The sequence below is a fragment of the Castanea sativa genome, chromosome 9 (assembly GCF_040712315.1).
Source record: "Castanea sativa cultivar Marrone di Chiusa Pesio chromosome 9, ASM4071231v1".
NCBI lineage: Eukaryota > Viridiplantae > Streptophyta > Magnoliopsida > Fagales > Fagaceae > Castanea > Castanea sativa.
Window position 1 is genome coordinate 14,012,142 of NC_134021.1, and position 10,154 is coordinate 14,022,295.

Consider the following 10,154-nt stretch of genomic DNA (forward strand, 5'->3'; position numbering starts at 1 on the left):
TTTTTACTCACTAATAACCAACCATTTAATATATTAGCAGTTTGTAAAAAAAAAAAAAAAAAATTATAAAATAGTTTGTACCTTTAGCATTTTCCGATGTAAGATTTGAGAATTGATGATAATATTGTTTTACCGATAATTAGAAGGAAGATTGGAGTGGTGTCGGCTACTAGTGTTTTGTCGTTTAAATTAGAGATATAGGGCTTTTGTGCATAGATGATTGTTTAAGTCTCCAAACTTTTTTAAGGTTGGTTCAATCACTTGATGATAAATGTTCACGGTAGGGGTGACCACAGGTCGATCTAGGTCAGGTTTACCATAATGGATTATGCTTAACTCTTTTGGACTATAACATCTTCAACACATCTATATTTATATAATATCTAAAACCTGAAGTGTAACATTTATTATTGTTAAGCCATATCAGCATAATATTTCGATTCATTCAGTCTAATTTGGACCACTTTAGTCCATTTCAATTCATTGCGATCTTTTGTGGACATAATCACACTATAACAATAATATATGTGTATATATATTTCTATTGATCAGATATCATGAAAATTTTTTCTATACTAATAAAACCTTACTTTATTTTTTTTTAGTATTTGTATTTAATAAAAATTTCCATTGAATTATAAATTCATTAAAGGGCTCTCTCTCTCTCACTCTCTCTTTGAGTAGAAGAGAGTATTGGTCTTATCTATTATTTTCATTTTTTACTGAACCAAAAAACATATCCTCAAAACCTATCCAATACATGGAATACCTTTTAATTTCATAGGTAAGAATTTTAGACCAACAGCAAATAAGGGTGGAAAACTAGTCATTTCCAAGACATCCTAATTAATATATAGTTTAGGGGGTAAGCGTGCAATTTCATAGCTTGGTTATATATATAGTTTTTACTTGACAACACTAATTGGATTTAGTAAGAATAATAATGGACATATATGATTATACGTGTGACTCAACTTTCATGGTTCATACTATTTTGATTATAGAATAATTGTATTTCTATCTATTCTTTCAATTTTACACTATAGTTATAAAGCAAACATTTTTAGTCATAATTTTTTTCAAAAACTAGCTTTCTAAATAAAAAGTGATGCATTAACAGATTCTTAGAAAATTTTTATATTAAAAGGAAAATTTTTGTGACATTTAGTACGGAATCAACCATAAGTGATTTTGATGGAAAAGAATTTCAAATTTCATTTTGATAAATAACAAATGATTAAGTAGAAATGTATTAAGAACAATAATTTTGTATCTTTTCTTTTGTTTATATTTTGTTAATATTAAATAGCTGCTAGTTTTATTTTTCATATATTAGTTTAGTTTAAATTTTAGGAGATTACTTATATATTTTGTTAATGTTAAATATAGATGCTAGTTTGGTGGCAAACTGGCAATAATCGTATGATCTTATAGGTTTTTTTTGAGGAATGTATTCTTATAGTTATATTATGTGAGTCACATGTAGCATATTTGTTTCTTACAGTATAGGTCAAGGAAAGAAAAAGGAAATAATTCGATTCAAAGGAATCTGAAACCGATTAGAAAAAAATTATGCTGCTCATGGACCTCATTTTTCTTTCATCAGCCAAAATAACACCAAAAAGAGGTGACTTGTTTAATATTCCTTCACCCCTTACTAGTAATTTTCAGGCAACATCTTCTATGACTTCATTCTTCTCTTTTTTTTTTTTTTTTTTTTTTTTTTTTTCTTCTCTTGGTTTCTTTATGAACATCATTTTGATATACATTTGATCTAAAGTTTGCTTAATCTTTATATAGGAGATCCTACAAGCTTACCATTCCTAGAAGGTAAGCATATTTTTGAACTTTATGGTCTTCAACCATATGTGCTGAACTTAGTATTTTAATATACTGGTTCCAACTTCCCACTGTTTTTGTAGTATTTTTGTATTATAGAAAGCCGAGGTTTACTGGTCAACATGGCATCCTTTTTCAGCATATCAGGTAATCCATCTAACAGTTTATAAATAATCTACCATTTCAGTACATCTGCTTAAGTTAATAAAAAATCTAGCTTGTAAACTAATTTAATGCGACAGGGTTTTTATCTGTTAGAAGTTTATAATATTATTTACTTAGTTTTAAGGCATCATAAAAAATTTAACATCACAATGTATGTTAAAACACTTAACTTGAAATAAAAAATGTAGAGTGACATTACTTTGAGCAGAAGGTGCAAAAAAACTGAATGATTGCTTAACTTGGCATGCTTATTAAGGAAGGACCTAATGTAATACAGATTCACATGCTATAGAGAAATTTGCTTTTACAAATAAGTGATTGTGAATTCAAAAAACTGAACAACACATGAAACCGATGTCATTACTTGGTTCTTTACAATACAGTGAATGTTATTAGTTTCAATAGAGAATAAGTCCCCTGCATTTCATCCTTAATTTCCTTACCTTACAAGTGATATGAAACCTATCTGCAAAAGCTGGCATATTTGGATGGAGAGGATTTCCATTTGCTCCATTTTTTCATAAAGTCGTCCAAAATTTGTAATGGTGAAAAGTGACTATGCTGAAGCACCGTTTATGGCCATAGATCTTTAAAATATTCATATTAACATCCTGTATAGTTCTTAAGATAACTCCACCAAAGACTTTTAAAAACCCTATCTATTCATTGTGAATGAAGTTTGCCCCCTGATAATCCAGAATATTCAACATAAAGTAATCGAAAAGGCAACTCTTCAACCCTTGAAATCAAGTTTGCCTATGGAAAGTTGTAAAATTTCAAAGAATTCAATTGATGACTTTTGCTTTAAAGTTATTCTACTTGATAGTCATGTCATCAAAGGTCAGTTCAACTGGAGGGCTACAAATTCTTCATCTATATACTAAGCCACCTTAGTTTTTGTTTATTTAATTGTTAGTGTATTCTAAAGGCACTTTTTTTCCTATTCCATTGCAGTTCTGGTATGGACTGACATGGTAGCAGCTTATGCTGTGTGGGTGATGATGACATACTTAACAAATGTCTGGAGGCTTGACGTAACCCATGCTGCTGCAATTGTGAATGTGTTTACTGGTGCTGCCACAATAATGCCTATAGGCATGGCCTTCCTTGTTGATGCTTTCATGGGTGACTATTGGATGCTATTGCTCTCTAGTCTTGCTTATAGCTTTGTAGGTTTTCCAAAATTTCCTTCACTCATTCATGTGTTTCTACTCTGCAACCAATATTGCAATTTTTATTTTGGTTTAAGTTGCTTTAATTTATATTTACCACTTCAAACATCATATAATATTGGTGCAACAATGTAGAATGAATAGTCGAGAAGCAACATTGTCTTTGATAATGTTCGTACTAGTATAGATCTTAAAATGTTCAATTCAATCTTTTCCACCATATAGGCTTTGAAAAAGTCTGAACTTCTACCAGGAGATGTACTAAGTATTGGGTGTCACTGCAGGGGATGAGCTTCTTGGCAATGTCAACACCACCTGTCCTTTCTAATGTTGCAGGCAACTGTAGTGCCTACAAGCCAGATTGCATTGGTGATGCCCAGAAAGCTCTCTTCTACACAGCATTAGCACTCATTGCTATTGGGATATCTGGCCATATCACATCCTTAGAGTCTTTCCTGAATCAACAAAAGCTGAACCAAACAGGTGATAGGAAAAAGCTATGGAATTGTGTTGGCAACTTTGCTGTGATTCTTCTCGCACTTATTGGAAGTATTGCACTACCATATATAAAGCCATGGTCTGTCCGATTTGGAATACCAGCAATATGTACAGTACTGTCAACTTTTCTATTCATATGTGGCTCGTGTAAGTCATGTTCATATGAACCAGGCAGCAAAAATGAGGTGAAGGATACAAAAATCTTTATACGCATGATGCCCATGTGGATGACCTTCATTATTTGTGGGGTTGTGATTTCCATAGGAAACACTTACTTTTTAGAGCAAGCAAAAAATATGAATCACAAGGTTGGAAAATTGAAGGTCCCTCTTCCCATATTTAAAATTTTCTATGACCTTGTAAAAGATCTTTTCACCAAACTGTATATTGAAGCAAAAAAAATAATTCCACGAAATTATTTAGCCCCCTGTGGAATCATTGTAGCAATGCTACTTTCAATACTATGTTGTATCACAGCTGCAAGAATGGAATCCAGAAGGCTAGATGTGATTAGAAGGCATTGTTTACATGACAAACCTAATGGCAAAATCCCAATGAGCATGTTCTTGCTTCTTCCACAGTATCTCCTTCTTGGTGCCCTTGATGGAATGTCCAATTTCAGCATTGACTGTTTCTTCTCCAATCACATTCCAGCATCAATGAGACATTACTCGCGATTTTTCACTTATGGGGTAATTGGAACAGGAACTATGGGTAGTGTCCTTTCAGTGTATGTTGTTGGAAAGGTCAGTGAAAGTGGAGGGAAACCAAGTTGGTTTCAGGACACACTGAATAAAAGTCGTTTGGATAACTACTATTGGACACTGACAGTATTGAGTTCTATTAGTCTTGTTTTGTACATCTTGGTGGCATTGTGGTACAATAAGAAGTGTGAACAATCAGTCCAGCTTCATGAAGATGATTAGTGCTAGTGGTTTGTTTGTATCAAGGAATTTAATGAGAATGATTTGGATTTCAATATTTAGTTTAGATGACTTAAATAGAGTATGAAATGACTTTTTTTTTTTTTTTTCTATTGATTAAATTTATGGGGGGGGGGGGATTTGAGCTTTGTTAATATGTGAATTTGAAATGAATAGGAGTAAAATGCCATTTTAAATTCATAATATCACAAATGTTTTTGTTTAAACTAAATCCCCAAAGCTTACACTATCATGTTTTGTTACATTTATACTAGCAATTATTGTTCGAATCCTTTGATCTTAAATCCTCAAATCGAAACACAACCTTGGGAATTTCACATCCTACTTATCAAACACACCATGGTACTTAATTACGTTTGGCCTTGTGTCTTCGCTTTGTTAAATTACCGACTATTCTAAATGCTTAAACTGTTAGGAAAGACAGGGATTGAACTCAGGATCTCCTGCTTTAATACCATATTAAATTACCGATTTTTCCAAAAGTTTAAGTTGTTAGGAAATTGTGAGTTTAATCCCTTAACCATAATTCTAACATGCTTGAGCAGTGGCTACACAACAAATGATTTAAATTTCAATGTTATAGTGGACTGGAGCCCCTTCACAGGCAGGCTTGTCTGAAGTGGAACTTGCATCAATCAATAATGGAGGTCCTTTCCTGTCGGGGTTTCAGTGGCATCTCTCTTCCCTCCATTTTGCAGAACCAGAGATCAGTTCTTGAGTTGTAGTCCCTTCTCTTATCATAGTTAAAAAAGCCCTTATAATAATTTCTTCTTACCTTCTTTAAGATAAATAAGGGAATTAATAATTAGGTCTGGTGAGAAACATTATCAAAAAAGGGAGAGGGAAAAAGAAAACTCTTCAGTTCCATTAACTTCACAAACGTCAATCAATACAGAGAATACTGACACATTGAATTGGAGAATACAAGGAAATGGATGTAAATTGAAATTCGTCTAAGAATATTAACAACAACAAACAATAACAATGCACATCATCTTCCTAATGTTGGGTAGGTTCTTCATTCTTTGATGCTTAATTGACATCTTCATTTGGTGGGTCTCTATAGGTGTACTGTAATGCCACCAAGATGCACAAAAAAAGATTTATACAACTCAACACTGTCAGTGTCCAATAGTAGTTATCCAATCGACTTTTATTCAGTGTGTCCTGAAACCAATTTTTTCTTCCTCCCCTTTCACTGAATTTACCCACAACATAAACCGAAAGGACACTACCTACAGTTCCTGCTCCAATTACACTGTGGCGGAAAAGTTTCAAGTAGCGGCTCATTGAGGCAGGAGCTTGATTAGTGAAGAATTGATCAATGCTGAAGTTAGACATTCCTTCAACAGCACCAAGAAGGAGAAACTGTGGAAGAAGCCAGAACACGCTCATTGGGATTATCTCCTTACTGTCATTAGGTTTGTCAAGTAATCCATGGCTTCTAATCATGTCAAGCCTCCTGGTTTCCACTTTTGCAGCTGTGATACAGCAAAGTATAGAAAACAGCATTGCTACTATGATTCCATAGGGGGGTACATATTTTCCAGGAATCATTAATTTTTCAGTTAATTTGACATACTTTTTATGGAACTTGTCTTTTACAAGGTCATAGAAAAATTTAAATATGGGAAGAGGGACCTTCAATTCTCCAACCTTGCGATTCATATCATTTGCTTGATCTAAAAAATAAGTGTTTCCTATGGAAATCACAACCCCACACATAATGAAGGTCATCCACATGGGTATCATGCGTATAACCATTTTAGTATCCTCCACCTCTTCTCTGGTGCAAAGTTTCCATCTACTTTGTTCAATCTGCTCTTGATTTTGGGTTTGGACTTCAATGGCAGCCTTGTCAAGGCACCTGTATAAAAAAATTATGTTTCAGAGGTCAAAATTTTTGTGGCTTGTCATATCTAATAGCTGATTACATATTGTAACATTTCTGCCAACTATTAGAAGTTAGTAAATTGGAAAATAGTTATTGGTAGAAATCATGAACATTGGTGAGGTCATTATGCTTTCTAATAACTCTGTTAAATGCAAAAATGTGGGCACTTGGTTTTGAAATAAATGACTTCATATTATCAAGTTTCTAGGTTGAGAGAGAGAGAACCTGAGACTCCGCGTGTAAGGCTCCTGAATATCATTTGGTGGGAGATGACGAAACGTCTTGGAAGCAGAGGCTACAAAGACTCTACATACAGTTGTAAGAGGACTCCCCTCTGGCTGCGGTCCAGACGGTTTGTATGAACGTGAGCCAGTTGCGAATAGAAAAGTTGCCACTACAGTGCATATTGCTGGTATTCCAAATCGGACAGACCATGGCTTTATATATGGGAGTGCAATACATCCAACAATTGCAAGAAGGACCACAAAAAGGCTGCCTGCCACTTGATGTGGCATTGGCTTTTCAGAATTTTCTTGAGCACTTGTTTGGTTCTCCTTTTGTTGTTCCAGGAAAGACTCTAAGGATGTGATATGACCAGATATCCCAATGGCTATCAGTACTAATGCTGTATAGAAGAGAACCTTTTGGGCATCACCAATGCAATCTGGCTTGTGCGCATCACAGTTCCTTGCAGCATCTGGAAGAACATGTGGTGTTGACATTGCCAAGAAGCTTAACCCCTGCAGTTACACCCAATAATTAGTGCATCTTCTGGTAAGTCCTAAGACTGTCAAAACCAATACTGTGCAAAAGAATGAATTGGGAAACATTTTCTGATCAATAACATTGTCATAACAGCATTACAAATTGATATAAATAATTGGCTTATTTTTTAATGCATAGTACAAATTGTAATGTTCACTGCATCATCCAATTCAATATTTTAATAAACATATTTATGAGTAGCTATACACCTAAACTATGAAAGGATTTGCAATGTCCAACCTAACCTATAAAATTTTTGCAATTGACAGTTTTATTTGAGAGAAATTGCCCACAAAAATTTACATAGTAATATGGACGGCAGGGTGAACAATGTAAGTTAATCTCAAGTAGGGTGTTGATTCCATAATGTTATAATTTAGGGTGGGCAATATAAATGCTCCCAAAATTTAAGGCAGATAGCTGCAATTAATTCAAATTTAAAACAAGAAGAAGAAGAAGAAGATATGTATCATGCAGCATAATATTCCTCAGTCAAAATAATCCATGTATCAATGATGTTTGAGCAATTTATATAGATGAGATGCCCAATGTTGCTCCTTGATCACTTATTCTACGTTTTGTGCCTATATTACTATGATGTTTGAAGTGGTAAATATTTATTTATATAATTTCAATTGTTACAACAAGTGGGAAGGGGGAATTTGAACCCCAAGACAAGGCAATGTGACTGAGCTACAAGACTCTTGGCGAAATGATAAATATAACTAAAGTAGATTTAAACAACAAAAGTGGCAATACTCGTTACTCATAGCATGGTAGAAACACATTTAAAAAATGAGGGAAATTTTGAGAACATACAAAGCTATAAGCAAGACTAGAGAGCAAGAGCATCCAATAGTCACCCATGAAAGCATCGACAAGGAAGGCCATGCCTATAGGCATTATGGTCGCAACACCAGAAAACACATTCACAATTGCAGCAGCATGGGTAAAGTTAAGCTTCCAGACATTTGTCAAGTATGTCATCATCACAAATAGGGCATAAGCTGTTAGTATGTCAGCCCATAGCAGAACTGCAATGGAAGAGGAGAAAGTGTCTTTATAATACACCAATAATTAAATAAACAAAAACTCTAAGGTGGCTTAATATATAGATGTATAATTTGTAATCCTCTAGTTGAACTAACCCTTCGATGACATAAGCATCAAGGAAAATAACTGGCTTTAAAGCACTAATCACCAATTGAATTAATTGAAATCTTACAAATTTCCGTAGGCACACTTGGTATCAAGGGTTGAAGAACTGCCTTTTCCATTGGGTTTTGGATTAGAATGTGGCAAAATCAGAACTACTAATTTCATACTGAATGGATAGGATTTTAAGAATTTCAAGGTGAAGTTACCCAAAAAAACTCTAAAAAGATCCTAGTTGGAATATTATAAGGATTAAGGATCTATGAACATAAATGGTGCTTCAAAGAAATTACTTTTTGATTATTTATAAACTAGTGCTAAGTACCTGTTATTCTGACAAAGGATGAGGATGCCATGCTCACCAGTAACCTCAAATTTCTGTAATGCAAAAAAACTACAAAATCAGTTGGAGCAAGTTTTGAGAGAGAACAACCAAAGCAAAATGCATCAGAGATATTTGAAGTTGCAAGAATTGGGAAAATTTCTATCTACCAATCACCTTTCCCAGATCCCAAAGAAGTGGGAGGTTTGTGGACTGAGTAGACCTCTAAGAAGGTTAGCAGACACAACACATATAAAGTTAAACAAAAGGGTTCTTTGAGACAGCATGAAAAAAAGAAAAAAAGAAAAGAAAAACATGAACAAGAAAAAAAGAAGAAGCAAGGCATAGAAGATGTTACCTGGGGTTGAAGGAATATTGTAGTACAAAGCGTGGGAGAGAAATTTCTGGGAGAGACAATGTCAGAGGGTAGCCTTCACTGCGTTCACGCTCATTTTAGACATTCAATCATACAACTTTCCTAATAATTCCTCGTAAACCGTGGGGTTGCATTCTTTACTCATGCAGTTGACTTCTAAGTTCTTAGTCAACAGATAAAATCTCAGTGCGTCTTCATTCTTTTCAAGTATCCAAGAATGTGAAACACAAGTAATAATTATTTAGGAGTGATATTGGTCCGGTCGGGTTTGATGTGACCCGAAACCCGACCCAATAGAAATTGTTAGCTGCATGAAACCCGACCCAACCCGAATAATTGGGTTAATTTTCGGGTCTCAGGTTGGACCTTTTTTTTTTTTTTTTTTTTAATGTGAAACTTTTTTAGCGAAACAAGGGATGTGATGTTGAACAAGAACAACTTTCAAGAATTCTCCAATAATATTTTTAAGCTTAAAAGCCTCTTGGGCTCATTGAATGCCAAGAAAGTTGTTGAAGCAAGAGGTTTAGAATCAACAAGAGCTGCATTGGAGAACTTGAATTTCCAGCTGAATAAAGCCTGGAAGATCATTCAAGATTGCAAATCTGGTAGTCACATCCATGGTTTTAAAAACCGAACCGAGAATAAAACCGTTTTTTTCAAAATTTTCGATTTTTGACCGGTTTTAAGGCATTTAACCGGATCGGACTGCACCGGTTTTTCCGGTTGAACCGGTCGGACCGGCCGGTCCGGTCCGGTTTTTAAAACAGTGGTCACATCCATCTCTTATTTAAGTCAAACTCAATACTCTCGCAGATGCAGGATATGGCCAAAGATATTGCCAAGACTATTTCCTTGTTTTAGCTAATCAATCTTGATATAACCTTGGACTTAAAGACTATGACTAACCAGATCATTGACAACTTGAGCTCAACTTGAGCTTGACTATTTGTAACTTATGAATACTTATCACTAACGATAACATCTATTCGTGGTCTATATATGGACAAGCTCCATAAGTCACCAA

General features: G+C 34.5%; 2 protein-coding genes across 7 annotated transcripts; one reads left to right on the top strand and one right to left on the bottom strand.

The window, feature by feature from the left end:
- Nucleotides 1-1,865: 1,865 nt before the first annotated feature.
- Nucleotides 1,866-4,600, top strand: LOC142608786 (protein NRT1/ PTR FAMILY 5.5-like). The gene is made up of 3 exons (XM_075780467.1): nt 1,866-1,986; nt 2,959-3,173; nt 3,461-4,600. Exons 1-3 carry the CDS (start codon nt 1,962-1,964, stop codon nt 4,598-4,600), a joined length of 1,380 nt encoding a protein of 459 aa, XP_075636582.1. The 5' UTR covers nt 1,866-1,961.
- Nucleotides 4,601-5,461: 861 nt separating this feature from the next.
- LOC142609774 (protein NRT1/ PTR FAMILY 5.5-like) lies at nt 5,462-9,314 on the bottom strand. 6 transcript variants are annotated; one of them, XM_075781489.1, is made up of 6 exons: nt 9,113-9,314; nt 8,932-8,979; nt 8,758-8,810; nt 8,097-8,311; nt 6,738-7,252; nt 5,462-6,485 (listed from the first exon to the last, which is right to left on the bottom strand). In XM_075781489.1, exons 3-6 carry the CDS (start codon nt 8,786-8,788, stop codon nt 5,651-5,653), a joined length of 1,596 nt encoding a protein of 531 aa, XP_075637604.1. In that variant the 5' UTR covers nt 8,789-8,810; nt 8,932-8,979; nt 9,113-9,314; the 3' UTR covers nt 5,462-5,650. The 6 variants fall into 6 exon arrangements, with proteins under 6 accessions (XP_075637604.1, XP_075637606.1, XP_075637603.1 ...); XM_075781491.1 differs by lacking the exon at nt 8,932-8,979 and having other exon boundaries at nt 8,097-8,284; XM_075781488.1 differs by lacking the exon at nt 8,932-8,979.
- Between the last annotated feature and the right edge of the window lie 840 nt (nt 9,315-10,154).

Coding starts and splice junctions, on each gene's coding strand:
- LOC142609774 (XM_075781488.1), bottom strand. CDS start 8,788: ATGGCATCCTCATCCTTTGTCAGAATAACAG. Junction 8,312..8,757: donor ATCCTTTGTCAGAATAACAG/GTACTTAGCACT, acceptor CTTCCATTGCAG/TTCTGCTATGGGCTGACATA. Junction 6,486..6,737: donor CCTTACACGCGGAGTCTCAG/GTTCTCTCTCTC, acceptor TTTTTTATACAG/GTGCCTTGACAAGGCTGCCA.
- LOC142608786 (XM_075780467.1), top strand. CDS start 1,962: ATGGCATCCTTTTTCAGCATATCAG. Junction 1,987..2,958: donor ATCCTTTTTCAGCATATCAG/GTAATCCATCTA, acceptor ATTCCATTGCAG/TTCTGGTATGGACTGACATG. Junction 3,174..3,460: donor CTAGTCTTGCTTATAGCTTT/GTAGGTTTTCCA, acceptor GTGTCACTGCAG/GGGATGAGCTTCTTGGCAAT.